Source organism: Hippopotamus amphibius, chromosome 3 (assembly GCF_030028045.1).
Source record: "Hippopotamus amphibius kiboko isolate mHipAmp2 chromosome 3, mHipAmp2.hap2, whole genome shotgun sequence".
Classification (NCBI taxonomy): Eukaryota; Metazoa; Chordata; class Mammalia; order Artiodactyla; family Hippopotamidae; genus Hippopotamus; species Hippopotamus amphibius.
In genome coordinates, this window is record NC_080188.1 from 197,716,666 (window position 1) to 197,736,083 (window position 19,418).

A 19,418-nucleotide genomic window follows, 5' to 3' on the forward strand; every position below is an offset into this window, starting at 1 on the left:
ACATCTTCCTAGTGTTTTATTCTTCAGTCCTGAGATTGCTATGATTTACATGCTTTTAAATAGCTTCCTGAGATACTTGCAATACACTGCAGACAGGTAACACTTTTTTCAGTTTTACATTATACATTTTAAACTTTGTTAACAGAAATTTTAAGACACGTCAGTCACAGAAGGAAATGCCAAGTTTTGTCTGAGTCTCTTGCTATTGCCAAAAGCAAACTGCATGACATCGAGCAGAGCAAGCGACCACTTCAGAGTTTTGCTTCTCGCTCCCCACAGTCCTTTTCAAAATTAAAAATGTTTAATTCTAATAGCAGTTTTTTAAAAAGTTATGCCTTTGTGAAACGTTCTATTTCACAGAAAATACTAACTGTAAGATATCAATTTGCTAAATAATCCAGGGAAATACACATCCCACAATAACAATACAGTTTTTCAAAGCTTCATTCTTTTTTGGCTTTGCAGACTTTTAGGAATTTGGTATTTGACATAAGTGGTCCAATTAAATCTTGGAACGTTTTCTCTTTAGCTTTTACACAATCCTTGCTTAAGTGAAATGAGGTTACAGTTACTAACTAGTTTAATGTCCACTAACAATACTACTCAGCTTATCTAGTAAATAACAACGTAGTGACACTGTCATTTAATAGCATTTCAGTAATTAAACCACATGTCATCTTGGGAACTAATATAATAATACACACCAATAAAAACAGAAATTAGAAACAATAAGTTTTAAATCTTACTGTTTGCTTTCTCTGCTCATTTTCAGCTTTACAAACCAGAAGGTCGTGAATTTTTTCATTATATACTTCAAAGAAGCTCATTTCAAGGTGATAGCTGACCTAGCAGGAACAGAAACACAGCATACACTTTATTTGAAAGGTCCCTGCATTTTTGACAAATCATATCTGATAAGGGTCTAGTATCCAGCATATATAAAGAACTCCTACAATTCATGACAGAAAGACAAACAACCAGTTAAAAAACGGGCAATGGGCTGAACAGACCTTTCTCCAAAGAAGACACACAAAGGGTCCACAAGCACGTGAAAAGATGCCCAACATCATGAGTCAGCAGGGAAGCGCAGCTCAAAGCCACAGCGAGAAGGCCCTTCACGCCCACTAGGATGGCCGTCACCAAGGAGACGGCAAACGGCAGATGCTGAGGAGGGTGTGGAGCAATCGGAACCCTCCCGTGCCGCTGGTGGGGGTGTGAAATGGTCCAAATGCCACGGAAAACAGCTGGCATTTCCTCCAAAGGTTAAGCACAGGGACGTCCCCGGTGGTCCAGTGGTTAAGATTCAGCCTCCCAATGCAGGGGATGTGGGTTCCATCCCTGGTCAGGGAACTAAGATCCCGCACGCCACAACTACTGAGCCGGTGCCCTAGAGCCCAAGCGCCACACCTAGAGAAGCCTGCGCACCACAAGGAAAGATCCCACACGTCGCAATGAAGATCCCGTGTGCCGCAACCAAGACCTAACACAGCCAAATGATAAAAACTTTTTTAAAAAAAAGGTTAAGCATAGAATTACTGTATAACCCAGCAATTTCAGCCCATCTACCCAAAGAATTACAAATAAATTCAAATAAAAAATGACTCAAGTAAAAACTGTACACCAGTGTTCACAGCAGCACTATTTACAACAGCCAAAAGATGGAAACAGCCTAAGTGTCCGTCAACTGACGAGTGGATGAAGATGTGGTACATACACAGGATGGAATACCACTCAGCCGTAAGAAGGAATGAAGGGTCGACCACGCTATAACACGGACGACCGCCGTGCTGCGTGGTCGCCCGTTCACAGGAAACGTCTAGAGCAGGCAAAGCCACAGAGGCAGGAAGTAGGGGCTGAGGGGAGGGGAATGGGTTGTAACTACTTAATGGCGCAGGGTCTCCTGCCAGGGTGATGAAAATTTTTTTAGACCCAGACAGATGTGGTGGTTGCACAACATATGAATGTATTATACTAAATGCCGCTGAATTTTATATTCTAAAAATGTCAATTTCATGTTATGTGAATTTTATCTCAATATAGAAAATTTTCTAATTTCAACAACTAAAGTCCTTGCATTTCTTATTAACATCCAGGTAATTCACCTAACTCAACTCACCTACTTATTACGCACGTGCTTGGGACTATATTGGAAGGATATACAGATGTACACGGCAAGGTTCTCGCCCATGAGTTTCCATCTCAGGGAAACACAACATACCTTCCAACAGATAAGCCAAGGCAATAGAAAATTCAGAACCAAACGAGAGGCCATGAGCATAAATGAAGCGACTAACCAGAAGGGGAGGCTTGCACGCCAGAGAGGCTGGGGACGGCAGAGAAGAGGATGCAGCGTGAGAGACAGAGCGGCTGGACCCTGTGTGCTGACACCTGATCTGCTAAGTCAGCCTCTTAGATCAGAGCTTTTCTTCCTGATTGCGGCAGAGCCATCACCAGCCTCAGCAGGGCTGAGCTGCTCCTCCTTCTCGTGGGAGGGGGGCTGCGAAAGGTGCTGCGGCCACGTCGCAGAGGAACACACTCTGTCTCCTCCCTCGAGGCACCGGGCACCTGCGGCTACACCCCCTCTATCACCCCACACACGCTGCTACCCTCTACCCCCCTGCATGACCCCAAAGTGACACAACCACAGGCACCTCACTGGGCGCCCGACGGGCCGGGCACTGTTCCAAACCTCTCGTGCAGGTGAACCCGCTTAGCCCTCACGACAGGCCTGGAGGGAGGCATCACCTCCTCGTGCCCTCCCTGTGCTGAAGCACTCCGAGAAGCTAAGGACCCTGCTCGGGGTCACACTTCCAGCAAAACAGCGGAACGTGGATTCAAACTCCGGCCACCGCTGAAGTCCACGCTCTTAACCGTTCCACTGTGCTCCGCTCATGGACAAAGTCGTTCCCTGCACTCGGAGCACCCCAGGTCGGTGACCACGCCAGAGACCCCCACCTCCTTCACCGGCTCTCATCTCCGGCTTCCATCGCCTTCAAACTGAACAGACGCCAGACAGAGGCTCCCGCCCACGGGCCACGCCCCCTCCCTCCCCTGCTCCCACCACACTGGGACTTGCGACAGGTTTCATCCGCAGCCTCCAGACCTGCTCCAATTCCCCACGTCATCGCTTGGGGCAAGAGGCTGCCGGGAGGGGAGGCAGAGGTCAGGCAAGGTGTTCGCAGAGAGACAGGACCTGCCATCTGGTCCTGCTCCTCCTCCCTGCTCTCAGCGAACGCCACCCACGTCCACTCCGGATCCCCAACCACAAACACTGACTCCCCCTGAGACCCTGCTGTGTGGCCCTGTTCGGCCCCATGGTCACCACCTGGGTCACATCCTCAACCAGCCTTCCCTCCAGGGCTCACGAGCTCCAAGCAGGGTCTCCCCACACCCAGCCTTCTCCCCTCGCCGCACTCCCCGCACCGCAGCCAGCACTGCCGCTGCTGTCCGGCGGCAAGCAGCACCCAGGCCTTCCCTGTGCCGCAGCCCACAGCCTCCCGGGCCCCTGACAGCGTGGCTCACAGAGCCCCGCGTCTAGTTCATCACTTCTTATCCTCACCCTCAAATCCCACTCTCAGGGACTTCCCTGGTGGCACAGTGGTTAAGAATCTGCCTGCCAATGCAGGGGACACGGGTTCGATCCCTGGTCTGGGAAGACCCCACACGCCGTGGAGCAACTAAGCCCGTGCGCCACAACTACGGAGCCTGTGCTCCAGAGCCCACGAGCCACAACAAGAAGCCACCGCAGTGAGAAGCCCACACACCACAATGAAGGGTAACCCCTGCTCACCACAACTAGAGAAAGCCCACGCACAGCAACGAAGACCCAACGCAGCCAATGAATATATTTAAAAAAAAAAAATCCCACGCTCAAAGCAGAGCAATTTATAGACAGATTCCCAAAGGACCCCACTTCCTGGTTCTCAAATCGCAGCATGTGCTGCTCCCCTCCACCAAGCTACTAACTGTGATGTTTCCTTCAAGAGCAAGCTCAGCAGTCCCTCCTCTAAGGACCCTATCCCCACAATCACACGTTCCCACAGCAGCCGCTCTCACCCTAACCTAGAATTTACTTTTCTTCACTTAGCATCTCACTGACTGTACTCGGCTGTGTGCTGGCCCGTTTCTCCATCACACTCTCTTCCTGACAGGGACCAGGTCTTTCAACTCCGCGCTCCCACATACAGCAAGATTTCCCTTATCATGAGAATCACCAGAGGAAAAGTATGAAAATTATAAACCCCCAGGCTACCCTCCAAACCAACTGAATCAGAATCTCCAGAAGCTTTTCAGCAAGTATAGAGACACACACACACACACACACACATTCCTGGGGGCTCCTGCCATCAGCAAGGCTGGGGACAAATGGCCTGGCAGGCTGCCCGGCGAACAGCAGACCGCTGACCGAACGAAGGGCTAGGCGAGAGGGCGTGGGCACCCAGCCCTGGGGCAGCTCGGGGCAGGAGCGCAGCCCGGACCTCCACTCTGAGCTGAACCTGCAGGTCGCTCCTCTCTCCCCGGACGTTGCTTTCCTAGCGCTGACGCCTGCCATCCTTAGGAAGTTCTGTGCCCCTACCCCACTGCCAACGTGCACGATGGGGCAACACCACTGCGCCACAAGCCCCACACGTCCGCGGAGGACGTCGAGGACCGCCGAGAGGACCCTCCATCGCTGTCCACCAGGAAGAGCCACCTCTGAGCCTGGACCCCTCCCCCACACCACTGTCCCAAAGGAGCGTGACCGGAAACTACGTCCTCTACTGAGTAGTTCTTTACTGGCCACGATGCTGATTTTAACTTGATGTGACCATTTTCTAGTCTAATAAGAAGGCTTACAGATACTATGAGAACATACCTCTTGGGTTTGTTTTTTGGCTATTTCAGCAAAAAGACCTTCACAAAATCTTGGAATTATTCCTGGTTCTTCACTAAAGCCCATCATCCTGGAAAATACATTATGAATGGGGGGAAGTAAAACTAATTAGGTTTTTAAGTTCTTTGGAGAGAAAGCAAACCTCAATTTCCTCGTCTGTAAAATGGGAATAAATAAGAACTATGTAATTCAGAGCATACAGCACAGGGCCTGGAATACAGTAAGAACTCAATAAATGTTAGCTACTAGGAAATTTGAGTATTTCCTTCTAGGACAGGGATTATTACCATACCTCACAACAATACTTCCAAAATAACCTGTCCGGGCTTCGGTTTACACAAGAAATAGAGTTTACAGTAAAATGGGACCAGCGATACTTACAAGGTAAACAGTATCGCGTGCCTAAACAGAAGCCCAGAGGCCGAGTGACTTGCCCATGCTTGCCGACTGAGCACGTAAACTGGGTGAGACTTGAGCTCAGAGCTGTGCGAGGTCAAAACGGTATTCTTTCTATCAAACCATGCCGCTTCTCACAAAAAACGCAAACATTTCTGGATAATCGGATTTAGGATACAACTTACGTGTAGGACTTTCCAGAGCCAGTCTGACCATACGCGAAGAGACAGGTGTTGAAGCCCTGGAAGGCCTGTTCCAGCAGCGGGGCTGCCAGCGCCTGGTACACGGCCGCCTGGCTGGCGAAGTGGGGGTGACGCGCATCAACGGACCAGAAGGAAAGGTCGTAAGCAAAGCTGAACACCTGTCTCAGGCCGGGCTGCTCCACAGCTACTCCTTCCCCGTTCAGGAAGACGACCTGCGATGCCTCTTCACGCGTCTCTCTTTAAAAAGAAGCGCAGGAACAGACATCGTTACTGTAATAATTCTGAATTATTCCCACACAATATAATAAGGACCCCAAACTAGTTAAGCACAACAATCCCCCAGGGCGAGATGACTCTAGTTTCCCGTGGAAGATGCAAAGCCGCACGCATTGCAACGGTGCATTTCCTGCAGCTCCCGGGCCGCCGCTCACAGGGAGAATGAGTTCCAGGTTCCTCATCTGGAAATCGCCCCTACTTTTACAGGATTTTCCATCTTTTTCCTTGTTCTCTTAAGCTCTCCCTTTTCTCATCCTGCCTACTGTAAACTATCTGTCTCTGCAGTTCAAACCTGGAAACTTGTTTGAATATATTATACAAATCTATATCAAGCTGGCAAGAAACACAAACACAGTTTCAACGAACTCAGATCCGAGTCTGAACCACAAGTGTCTTTGGGCTACTAGTTGCATTTCAGTGAGTCCAAAGGCTCCTCCTCCTCTAAATTATGTCTTCACGTCCATCCTTCTTCCACCTAAGACTCAGGAGGAAATCTTTCTTGCTCTATATCTGCAGAAAAACATGATCAGTCTTTGACTCTAGAGCTCTCTTTCTGCCCCCATCTCTGCTTTAGATGAGAATTTACTGTGGAAACCACCTTCCTCACCCTCCACCACAGCCCTGCTACAGGCTTGTCCAGTGAGTCTGGAATCAGCACTCGGGCCTCGCAGGTCCTCTCCAGGCCGACACCCGTCCTGGGCTTGTCTGTTCTGCCCCTCTTCCCAGCACAGCCTTGAGGGTCTTCAGTACTTGTTCTCTCCCGTCGTCACTGACCCCACATTTTCACTAAAAGGCTCACAGCGCTGTGGAACTTGCCTTAACTGCCAGCCGTTTAGGTTCAAACCAGAGGTCCCTCTGCACTGCAGGGGTCACCCATACCCTCCTCTCATTCACTTAGATCCACAACAGAGTTAAAAACTACTGACTCGTGCAAAGTCTTCAGTTGTCCCTCCAAGTATTTAAAGATAATCAGGACTTCCCTGGTGGTCCAGTGGTTAAGACTCCACACTCCAATGTAGGGGGCCCAGGTTCGACCCTAGTCAGGGAACTAGATCCCACATGCTGCAACTGAGAGCCTGCATGCCGCAACTAAAGATCCTGCATGCAGCAATTAAGATCTAGTTTAGCCAAATAAATAAATTTTTTTTTAAAAAAGGTAATCAGATGCCTCAGTCACACTGGGCAAGTCTGTCGTTTTCAGCCTGACCCGCAAACTGTGACTGTCTCACCCACAGGAACTTTTGGGAAGAGATTTTTTTTGCCGTCAAAATCAAACCTCATGAGTTAGTGTATGTATAACCACCACACAGCAGAGATGATGAGGGGGTGACCGCCACTCTGGAAAGGGTTTTGGAAGGACCTCTTTGGGGAATGGACGAGTGACCTGTTGTGGCTCTTTTTAAGGGAAAGGCAGAAGATCCCACCATACATTACAGATTTGAAAGCAAACTGTGTAGGAGACTGACGTCATTTAGACTTTTAAAAAGCAGTAAATCTAGAGAAACTTACATTTGCAAAATATGGTGGTTTTGATTTTGAAATTTTATAGCCAATCATCAAAAACAATCCACATACTACAACCGGACCGAGAAGTTCTGTCTATAAAAGCACCACCAGCCAGTTTGAAGAGGTGTGAACACGCTGCCTTCCCAAAGGCAGAGAGGGACTGGCCGCGCTCCAGCCCCCAGCCTGGCCTTACAGACGGGGGAACGTACCGTGTGCTGAAAGGCCGGACTCTGACCGCCACGGTCACTTGACTGTTCTCCACTTTTAGGGGGTCTCTTTCTGTAGAGGTTTTCTGAAGTGCAGTTTCTTCTTCAAGAAGGAATGTATTTTCTCGTGACCTTTCCCTCTTATTTGCAAGAAGAGAACTTTTTGGCATTTGCTGAGCTTGAAGGGCAGGCACGTTGCTTTTCAGACCCGGCAGAGCAGGGCTCTTGAGCTGAGGAAGGCCTCGCTTTGGTGTCCACCTGTGCTCTGCAGGAACCCTAGAAGGGGTTCTTTTCTCTAAGCTTTCAAGTTTACGTGAAAGTTTCGCAGCATCCGTCCCAGCACTCCTGTGATATAAGTTCCCTGCTCCTGACACTTTGATGTCTGACTTGCTCTGAACAGGTTTTGCTGTCAGGCGTCCTGACCTAACAGCTTCAGTCTGACTCTGGGAGCCAGTGGGTGCTCTATTGCTTAGGGACTTAAGGGTAACATTTCCATCTGCCCCTCTGAGGGCAGAAAGCGTTTCTTTGCATTTTCCACCAGCCTTCATTTCAAGGTCTTTTGGATCTGCAGCTAATGATACAGAAGGCGCAGCAAGAACGTTTTTAACGCTATTTGCAGTTTTTACATTTATACTAGTTTCTGGAGAAGCACAATGATTTTCTGCCTTGCCTGCCACATTCTGCGTTGTTCTCCACTTTTCCGCAGAATCTGTCTTCACCCGACGCTGCAGCACAAGTCGGGCTTCTGCTGTTTTCAAGGTCGTGTCTCCCAACTCACGACCAAGCAAAGAGGAGTCTTTGCTCCGTGTCGCTCTTCTCTGAAGAGTCAATCGACCCACAGGGTTAGGGAGAAGGGGTGTATCCTCCGGTTTTTTACAGGCAGAAATAACGTAAGTGCTGTTTATGTCTCTGATTTTGCTTGCGGATCTCAATAGCAGATCATCGCGTTCACATCCCAACACATCCGACTTGGAGTGCAGCTTCGGCCGGCTCCCGGAGGGGAGGACACGCAGCGATGAACTCTCCGGGGAAGCAGGGACACCAAGGATACCGCTGCCATTTCCACCACGTGCGGCGTCAACGGACATTGTGGCAGCGAGCTATTTTTAAAAAAGGATATTGCTGAGGAAAATTTAACCTCTTCTTTGGACGTTCATTTGACTTCCGGCCATTTCTTATGCATCAGTTTCCAAAATTATCTGCTAAAGTAAAATAAATAATAAATAAATAAAATGTAGATGGCACAGACTACAAAGAGGCTTTAAAAACATGAGAACCTTCTGTGGCGAAAGTAACTTCTCAGAGGAGTACAGTAGAGTAGGTCAAGATCTCCAGCTCTGACACTGTTCCCAAGGAGCTTCACACAAATCTCTGACCTCAAAGAGCTTACAGTCGTTGCTCAACAAATATGTACTGAGCTCCCATGAGGGGCCAGGCCCTCTGATGGATACGATGGATTCCAAAGACAGGACCCCTATTTTCATTTCCTTAGTCTAGAAGAGATGCACACATAACCCTTATATCAGGCCAATTGTACCAGGGGACTTAAAAGATGTAAAAAGCACATGTTAGAGAAGATATAAGAATGGCCAACAAGCACATAAAAAGATGCACAAGGGACTTCCCTGGGGGTCCAGTGGTTAAGACTCCACGCTCCCAATGCAGGGGGCCCGGGTTCAATCCCTGGTCGGGGAATTAGATCCCGCATGCCACAACAAAGATCCCACACGTGGCAACGAAGATCCCAAGTGCTGCAACTAAGACCTGGCACTGCCAAGTGAATATTTAAAAAAAAAAAAAAGATGCTCAACATCATTAATCATTAGTGAAAAGCAAATCAAAACTATAATGAGTATGGGGATATGTGTATAAAAGCAGATGACTGAACTTGGTGTACCCCCCCAAAAAAATAATAAATAAAGTAGAAAAAAAAAAAAAACTATAATGAGATACCACATCACGCCCTTTAGGATGGCTACTATCCAAAAAAAAAAAAAAAAACCCACAGAAAACAAGTGTTTGGCAAGGATGTGAAGAAACCAGTACCCCTGTACACTGTTGATGCAATATAGTGCAGCCACTGCGGAAAACAGTACAGACAGTCCTCAAAAAACTAAAATTACCATATGACCCAGCAATTCTACTTCTGGGCATATAACCAAAAGAATTGAAAGCACAGTCTCAGAGAGATATGTGCATACCATGTTCACAGCAGCATCCACAATAGCTAAAACGGGGAAGCAGCCTGCGTGTCCACTGACCAGTGAACCAAACGGTGGTATATTCATACAATGGAATATTATTCATCTTTTAGGAGGAAAGAAATTCTTCAGTGTGCTACAGTATGGATGAACCTTGAGGACATCACGCTAAGTGAAATAAGCCAGTCACAAAAAGGCAAATAATATATGACACCACTTACATCAAGTACTTACAGTAGTTAACATCATAAAGACAGAAAGTATAATGGTGGTGGCCAGGGGCCGGGGGAGGGGAGAACAGAGGGTTGGTGTCTAACCGGAGGAGAGCTTCAGATTCACAGGATGACAAGAGTTATGGGGATGAATGGCAGTGATGACCGCACAACAGGAATACACTTAAGGATGTACACTTGAAAACGGTTACGATGGTAAATGTTAGAAAAGAGAACGTGTCAGCAAAGATTTTTTTTAAGTACCCCCGGCTTGGGAAGTCGGGAGGGGGACTAACGGACGCCGCAGCACCAAAGTTAAAGACTGGAGTGAACTTGGGAAGGCGAAAAAAAAAAAGACTGGAATGAAGCATTTCTGCAGCTGCTGCATGTACGTCGCATGCAGGAACGCCTCAGGGAGATGAGTGTGAGAGGTGTCGCAGGGCAGGTTATTCCTCAATAAGTACCAGGGACGATAAATATGATACTGTAAATTAATTGCTTGTATTGAGAAAAACTATGCAAGATTAGTTAAGTAAACAGCCTGCCCTCCAGCCGTTACACAACAAAGTAGACAGGAATGCATGAAAATACGTGTCAACAGTATCTTTCCAGCATTTCTGTTTAAAAGAAAAGAGAACAGTGACGGCCAAGAGACGTGGCTTCTAGTCCACGCTGCGCTGCATCCAGCTGGTTACGCTGCTGTGAACAAGTCTTCACGTGCGCAGGCCTGCTTCTAACTTGTAAAAGGACACCTGACCAAACTATTTCATCCCGAGAGTAAATAAAGGAAGCCTCATTTAAAATGGGGGGGGGGGGTTCTGAACGGGCGCTCTCATGCTCTATCCCTCGCCGTCGCCACCGACGCTGCAGGAAGCAGCTTCTTCACATCCCAGGGCGAAGAGGAAGAGCGGCTTCCTCCTCACCTAGCAACCGCCCGGCCAGCGAGCCCAGGCGCAGCGCGGCCAGCAGGAGGGCATCCCCGCCCGGCGGTCCCCTCGGCCGGGGACCCGGCGCGCCGTCCCGCCTGTCCCCCGCGCGGGCGGACGGTCCTCCTGCTGCAGGCGCGCGGCAGCCCCGCGCCCGCCGGCCAGGGCGCGCTGCCCGGCCCCGTCCGCCCACCCGGCGTCCCGTCCCGTCCGGGGACGCCCAGCGCGCTTCGCACTCCCCCGCGAGACCTGCTTGCGAGGTCGCCACGGGGGCTCGCTGCAGGCTCCGACCACAGCCAGCATTTTCACCCGTGAAGCGTCTGAAAGGAGGGTATATACACCGTGTCTTTAGACAGAAGCCCTGCGGCACGCGGCACAGGCACCAAGGGGACTCTCACGCGAGGCGCGACATCCGTGCCCCGGGGCGCGCGGCCCCGCGGGGCCGGGCGAGCCCGCTCCTCGGTCCCCCGAGAGCACGGCCCCGGGGGCGAGGCGGCAGAGGCGGGCTCTGAGCGAGCCTTCGGCCAAACCGCGCATCGCAAGGGTCTGGGCGCCTCGCGTCTCCCCCGGGCGAGACGCAGGGGCTGCTCCGGGGGCGAAGCCGCGACCGGGCGCGCGGAGGGCCCGCCGCCACCGACGCGGAGCCAGGCGGCGCCCGCTTCTCCTGGGGGGGGGGGCGCTGCGAGACCGGGGAGGGGCCCAGACCCCGGGGCCGTCCTCGGCGGTCTCCCCGGCGCCGGGACGGCCGGGAGGGGTCAGCGGCTCGGTCCCGCCGCCGCCCTCCTGGTGGAGCCCCCCGCCCCTCCCCCGGGGAACCCCCTGCCCCTGCCCCGGGACCCCCTCCCCGCCCCCGGAGAGCCCCCTGTCCCTCCCCGGGGTGGGGGGTTCCCCGAGGTTCCGGGGGCGGGGAGGGGGGTCCCCCGGGGGGCCCCGTCCCTCCCCCGCGACCCCCGCCCCCTGGGAAATCCCCCCGTCCCTCCCTCGGGGAACCCCCCGCCCCTCCCCCGGGACCCCTCCCCGCCCCCCGGGAGGCCCCCCGTCCCTCCCCCGGGACCCCCGCCCCACCCGGACCTCCGAGCCGCTCGCCCCCCACCCCCCCAGCGCCCCGACGCGCCGCCCCCAGGCCGCAGCCCCCACCTCGCAGGCCTCAGGCCGCCCCGCGCCGCTCACGCCTCCGCCGCCGGCCCGCGGTTTGAATGCGCGCCCCGCCCTCTGATTGGCTGCCGGGCGCCGCGCACGCACATCCTCCCGGAAGCGCGCGCCGACAGCGCGGATCCGAGCTCGCATCTCCTAGGCGACGGCCCCGCCCTCCGGCTGCGCGCGCAGGGGGCCGGGAGCGGGAGCCGCGCGGCGATGCGCGTGTCCGGCCCCGCGGCCCGGGGAGCGCGGTGCGGCCGTCTCGCACCGGGGCCGCTCTGTGCGCGCGTGGCTGTCTGCCCCGAGTGAGCAGACGCCTCCACGCTCTCCTAGGACTTCCCGCGCGGAGCCCGGCGATGGGAAGTGCGCTGTCTCACGCGGAGTGCTTCCAGGTAGTCTGGGTGTCTGACGAGGTAAGCGCCAGAGTGACGCCCCGTCTGCAGGTGAGGGGCTGGGCTTAGGGTTAAACTTGTGCAAGGTCAGACAGCCGGCGGCGGTGTAACCAGAATCACCTAGTTTCTATAAACACTCCAGTAAGATTTTGAAGCGTGAAAAAATAATAAAAATGCATGCTGAAAAGTAAGCAGATCGGTGAGAGGGACTAGTCCGGCAGATATTATAAAGCAGCTGTATTTTTCAAACAGCAAAAGGTGCAGATGATGGGACTGTATCCAGTCGGGTAGAAAGAGAAACCAAAATGGACTCCAACCACACAGAGAAATCGAATGGATGGTAAAGTCCTCATTCTAAAACTCGCTCTAAAAATCATGCTGAAATCTATTAAAATTAAGTTATAGAGCAACCATCAGAAAAAAGAATATTATTTATCAGGTCTATGGGGGAATGATCACGTCTAGAAGCAAAAGAAAATGGCAAAGGAAGACTGACAGCAGAAATTTTAAACTTATGTATGGTTCAAAATAATGAAAATAAAATATAATTAACTAGAAAAGTACATTAAATGTGACAAAATGTAAAGCTCTTTTTCAATGTTGTAAGGAAAATAAGTTTATAAATAGAATAAGAAAATAAATAAAATGTGAAAATGGGCAAAGGGACTTCACACAATAAAGAATTCACATACACACAAAAATAATTCAGATAAAAATAGACTGTAAACCCAGCCATTAAATGCAACTGTGAAAAAAATATATGTACAAGTAAAAAAAATGTTTTTTAATTTTGGTGCTAGTGATTTTGCATCAGAATTAAAAGTACACATTTCTAGTGACAGCACCTGGTAAGCTTCTTGAGGGCAGGGACCACACCCATTCATAATGTAGCCCTACTGCTTAGTGTAAGGCCTGATACATAAAAGATGCTTAATGAATATTTGTTGAGTAAATATGAAACTTCTCTACAAACTAATATGGTAACGTATGGAAAGAACCATAAAGAGGTTCATATTCTCTGACTTGGCTACTGCACTACAAAAATTTATCCTTAGAAAATATTTTAGTAGAAACCAGAAAGTTTGTAGACCCCAAACTGGAAAAGTTCTCAATGGCCAACTATGAGAGAATGCTTTAAATGGTTAAAAATGAGGGAAAAGTGTACTACAACAATCATGTGTCTTTAAAGTTACAATTACGAATTACCTAGAAGCAAACAGTGCTTGGCCTGAAGACCAGACCCCGCCTCAGACTGTGAGCCCAGGGTGGATGGGGGCTCGTGTGTGTCACCCTGTCTCCCCAGTGCCTGGCCCAGGGACCTTCATGGGACACTGGCCACAAGCCCCCCTTCTTCTCACTCTCTACGAGGCTCCTGATTCAATTCCAGCCACAGGATAAAACTCCGCAGAATCAAGGGCCGCTTGTGAGCCAGCTCCGGTCACACGAGAGGGATTTGGGTCTTTTGTTTACTCCACAGAAATGGGGCTTCTCTGTTCAGATCCTGCCCACAGCGGACCCGCAGGGAAAGTCCCTTCTGGGGGCCTCAGCTTCCTCACCTGGGGATTGCAGGTGCTGAGGGCCCCCGCCCTAAGGAGTCGTCGTGCGGATTAAATTAGTGCATCCAGAGTGCTTAGCATCGAGCCGGCCGCAGGGTTACACTCTAGGAGTGTAAGCCGCTAAAGTGCATCGCCTAAAGACACTCTCCAAAACGCTGCAGAGCCCTGGCCGGTGCTGACAAACCAGAATCTGCATCTCCAGGCTCTCTGTGATGATGACGACACATCTCACTTTACGTGAGAGAAGGCTGAGGGTTATGATTTAATCCCTAGAAATAACCACAGGATGAAATAGCGAGTCCTTTGGTACCGGACTCCCTGGACTCTATGAAAAATCAGGAGAGAGCAGTGAGAAATGATCTCCAAGGGGGAGCAGAACTAATCTCCATTCTGCTTTAATATGATTAAAATTTTTTAGAGGTTCAGGTGTTCTATGCCTTTTGATGGAAGACAAGAAAAAGGAATCTATACACCTGAAACTAACGTGATATTGTACCTCAACAGTACTTCAATTAAAAAAAATAGTAAAATACTATTGAACTTGGAAAAAAAAGAAAAAGATTAAGATCAGATTCAGCCACACAAGATTCCACGGTGAGCAGCCTGAAGACAGCGCATTTCGTCTCAGCTTCGGGGCCTCTAGTCCTGGCCTCCTACCGAACTTGGAGGACATGCAGCCCCTCCAACACCGTACAACGCTGGCAGCATCAGAGCTCTGCCTTCCAGTTCAAGCAGAGGGAAGACTTCCTTACTGGTGACACAGCAGCTGCTTAAAACGCCCTGTAGTTCAAACCTGTTTTCAGCTTTGACTCATTAAAATAATAGCTCCTTCAGAAATATAAAGTCGTGCAATCTGCTTGCCACTCAGATCACTTTACCTCTCTGACCCTTGACTTCTTGGCCTGTAAAATGAGGAGGTGATACATCAACAATAGCTAGAAAAATCGAACTAGATAATGCATGTGAAACCATCTGAAGCACGTGGCACATCACCACATGTAAATTTCAATTGATACATGTTTTGACTGTATATAGTTAACTCAGATATTTGTGAGAATCAGAATAGGTAATGAACCTAACCTAGTGGCAGGGCAGGAATAGAGATGCAGACATAGAGAACGGACTTGAGGACACAGGGGCGGGGGAATCTGGGCCGAAGTGAGAGAGTAGCATGGACATATACACACTACCAAATGTAAAACAGATGGCTAGTGGGAAGCTACCACAGAGCACAGGGAGACCAGCTTGATGCTTTGTGAAGACCTAAAGGGGTGGGATAGGGAGGTTAGGAGAGAGGGGATATGAGGATATATGTATACATATGGCTCTTTCACTTTATTGTACAGCAGAAACTGACACAATACTGTAAAGCAATTATACTCCAATAAAGATTTTTTTAAAAATAAATAAATAAAATAAAATAAAAAAATAAAATAGATAATGTGAGGACTTCCCTGGTGGTCCAGTGGTTAGGACTCTGGTGATTTCACTGCCAGGACCTGGGTTCAATCCCTGGTTGGGGAACTGAGATCCTACCACACACATGGCAAGGCCAAAAAGAAAGATAATGTACATGAAAATTGCACACACATTACATGGAACACAAGGCCTCCATACATGGGAGCTAGGAACCAGCTGTGGCTTTCGTCATGTAAGGTAGAGCTCGTGGTAATATTTTTCTTGGTTTGTGATCTTATTTGCTACCAGCTGCAAACTTTTCTTCATTTAAGCCCTTGTTTAGTGCTGCCCTCAGAGAAACAGGTGCTCTGTTTCTCTGCTCCTTAGGGCCAGTGCCACACCTGTATCCTGGATGCAGCTTCCACGTCTGCCCAGGGACCTCTCTGCATCACATCCCCGACTTCCCTCTACCTTCAGTATCTCTCTCATCTGAAAAAAAATTTTTTTAAAGATGCCCCCAGCCCTCTCCTTGGCCTCTGGCTGCTGTTCTATCTCTTCACGTCTGGGCTCCCTTACAGGGGGTGAGTAGGTGCAGGGGGGAGCTGCACGTTGGGTTCATGTGATGGAGACCACATCAGGCAGGGCTGCCACAAGCGTCAGGAGTGAACAGGGCTCAGTCCCTCCCATCAGGAAGCACACAGGAGGCTCCTAGACAGCTTCCTCCACAAGAGGGCAGACAGCAGTATCAAGCAGTATCGGCAGTATTTCATCTTGCAGAACTGAAAACCACAGCCACAGAAAGATAGAGAAAATGAAAAAGCAGAGGACTTTGTACCAGATGAAGGGACAGGATAAAGCCCCAGAAAGACAACTAAATGAAGAGGAGATAGGCACCCTTCCAGAAAAAGAATTCAGAATAATGATGGTGAAGATGATCCAGGACTTTGAAAAAAGACTGGATGCAAAGATCGAAAAGTTTACCAAAGACCTAGAAGAATTAAAGAACAAATTAACAGAGATATGCAACACAATAACTGAAATGAAAAATACGCTAGAAGGAACCAACAGCAGATTAAGGGAGGCAGAAGGGCGAATAAGTGACCTGGAAGACAGAATGGTGATAATCACTGATGTGGAAAAGAATAAAGAAAAAAGAATGAAAAGAACTGAAGACAGCCTAAGAGACCTCTGGGACAATGTTAAATGCACCAACATTTGCATTATAGGGGTCTCAGAAGGAGAAGAGAGAGAGAAAGGACCCAAGAAAATATTGGAAGAGATTATAGTTGAAAGCTTCCCTAACATGGGAAAGGAAATAGCGACCCAAGTCCAGGAAGCACAGAGAGTCCCAGGCAAGATAAACTCAAGGAGAAACACACCAAGACACATAGTAATCAAGCTGACAAAAATTAAAGACAGAGAAAAGTTATTAAAAGCAACAAGGGAAAAATGACAAATCACATACAAGGGAACTCCCATAAGGGTAACAGCTGATTTCTCAGCAGAAACTCTGCAAGCCAGAAGGGAGTGGCAGGATATATTTCAAGTGATGAAAGGGAAGAACCTACAACCAAGAATCCTCTGCCCAGCAAGGATCTCATTCAGATTCGAGGGAGAAATCAAAAGCTTTCCAGACAAGCAACAGCTAAGAGAATTCAGCACCACCAAACCAGCCCTACAACAAATGCTAAAGGAACTTCTCTAAGCGGGAAACATAAGAGAAGAAAAGGACCTACAAAAACAAAAACAAAACGATTAAGAAAATGGTACTAGGAACATACATATCAATAATTACCTTGAATGTAAATGAACTAAATGCACCAACCAAAAGACACAGACTGGCTGAATGGATACAAAAACGAGACCCATATATATTCTGTCTGCAAGAGACCCACTTCAGACCTAGGCACACATACAGATGGAAAGTGAGGGGATGGAAAAAGATACTCCATGCAAATGAAAATCAAAAGAAAGCTGGAGTAGCGATACTCATATCAGATAAAATAGACTTTAAAATAAAAAATGTTATAAGAGACAAGAAAGGATATTACATAAAGATGAAGGGATCCATCCAAGAAGAGGAGATACCAATTATAAATATATATGCACCCAATATAGGAGCACCTCAATACATAAGGCAAATGCTAACAACTATGAAAGAGAAAATGCAAGGCAGAAATAGAGACACAGGTGTAGAGAAAAAACACATGGACACCAAGTAGGGGAAGAGGGGAGGCTTGGGGGGGAATGAATTGGGAGATTGGAATACTAAATTGTACACTCTAAATATATGCTGTTTATTATCTGTTAACTGTATCTCAATAAAACTTTTTTTTTAAAAAAAAGTGAACAGGGCTCTGCTCTGCAAAAAAAGTGCAGAGACATCATCACCAAAGTCACCAGCCTCATTGGCAGCTCTAATAAAAGTCAACCTGCAGAGCGCATGCGACTTGAGCCCTGTGCAGCATCTAGATGACCAGTCACTGCTTCTCCTGTTTTGTGAACTCTCTCTCCTCAGCTTCAGTCTCCTGCACCTCCCTGTCAGTCTCATTTCACTGCTCTTTCCTCTAGTGAAATGGGAAGCTAAGGAACAAAACAGAAGAACTGGTTTGGGGGTGAGAATCAGTTAGTGTATTTTCTGGGAAAGATTGAAGTGCCAATGTAGATGTCCAATTGGATAAATGTAAGTGATGACCGGAGCTCTGGCAACTACTTTGGACCATGAGGACAAAGGCCACACGCTAGGGATGAAGTAGGAATTTTTGGAAGGAGCCTGGATCCCTGATGACAGGGAGCTCTATGTTAGACCTTGGACTGCCTACTTCCTGAATTCTCTTACATAGATAGAAATAAACCTTTTGTTTTAAAAGCTACTTATTTGGGTTTCCTGTTTTTGCAGCCTGATCCTAACTAATGCAACTCCCGTTACCTGCAAAATAAAATTCAAACATAACTTAAAAATCCCTATGACTTGGTCCCTGTTCACCCTTCCACTCCATCTTTTATCACCACCTTTCACCCCTAATCTCTTGTACTTTATTCTCAGCCATTCAAACCACACATCATTCTCTGAGAAACACCTCTGTGTCTTTGCATGAGCTTCTTAGTGTCGGGGAGCAGGTGCCTTCCCTGAATCTGAGCCTCTGCAGAGGTTCCCACCCAGGAAAGATAGTTTTCTAGAAGTTCCACAACATGAACCAGGCTGACAGTAGACAAACTCTTAACTTAAGCAAAACCTACTCCAAAAAACCTATGGTTATTCTGAAAATGAAAGGAAGTATTTTTTTAATCCACCAGAGGGAGACAAACCAAAAGAAAATGTGTAGAAAGTGTGCAGAACTAGACAAGCACAGCTGAAGGCTTCTATTGTAAGATTAAAGAAAAATTAACTCATGCTAATTAATGGTCTCTTAGGATACAAGTCTATTACAATTTACCCAATTTCAAATTTTTTTAATTATTAAAATGAGGATTATTTTCTGGCTTTGTGGGTGTTTGTATCTGGCTGCATTTGGGGTCCACTGTGCAAGAGGACTATGGGGATTAATTTTAAAGCTCAGGGCAGAAGTAGAGGAGAAGTGACCATAGCTGAGCTCCTTTGTCGCGGCTCAATGGAGGGAACAGAGGTGGGTTTCCCTGCGCAGTTTCCTCACCTGTGAAACTCAGTTACTGGATTAAATTATCCAATAAACCAGCAATTCCCGAGTCCCTGCTTTACCTAAGATGCGTACATTATCTCATTTAATCTCCATAACCCTATAAAGCAGGTACTATTACTGTGATTGTTTTACAGATGAGGGAAACTGAGTTCCCAGGCAGTTAGATAACTTGCCTGATCTTATTGGCCTATTAAGTCACAGAGCCAAGTTCAGAACTCAGGAAATGGGGCGCCATTGCCGGTGCCCCTCACCACTACCCTGAACTGTTGTTTTTATAAAGACTCTTTCTGGTTCTCACATTTCGGTGGCACTGTGAACAAACATATGGACACCAAAGGGGGAAAGCAGGGAGGGTTGGGGGGGAATGAATTGGGAGATTGGGATACCAGATTGTACACTCTAAATATATGCAGTTTATTGTAAAAAATAAAAAAATAAAAAGTTAAAAAAAAAAATTTTTTTAAAAATTAAAAAAAA

The 19,418-nt window shown here is 48.4% G+C and overlaps 1 protein-coding gene across 1 annotated transcript in view; it reads right to left on the bottom strand.

Moving 5' to 3' along the window:
* The window catches only part of KIF14 (kinesin family member 14), a 52,693-nt gene extending 40,637 nt beyond the window's left edge, over positions 1-12,056 (bottom strand). Inside the window, exons 1-5 of the mRNA XM_057729854.1 lie at positions 11,937-12,056; positions 7,464-8,659; positions 5,455-5,709; positions 4,856-4,943; positions 747-845 (exon numbers count right to left, since the gene is read on the bottom strand). Of these exons, the coding sequence (XP_057585837.1) occupies positions 747-845; positions 4,856-4,943; positions 5,455-5,709; positions 7,464-8,548 (1,527 nt within the window). The 5' untranslated portion in view covers positions 8,549-8,659; positions 11,937-12,056. The remainder of the gene's footprint in view (positions 1-746; positions 846-4,855; positions 4,944-5,454; positions 5,710-7,463; positions 8,660-11,936) is intronic.
* Between the last annotated feature and the right edge of the window lie 7,362 nt (positions 12,057-19,418).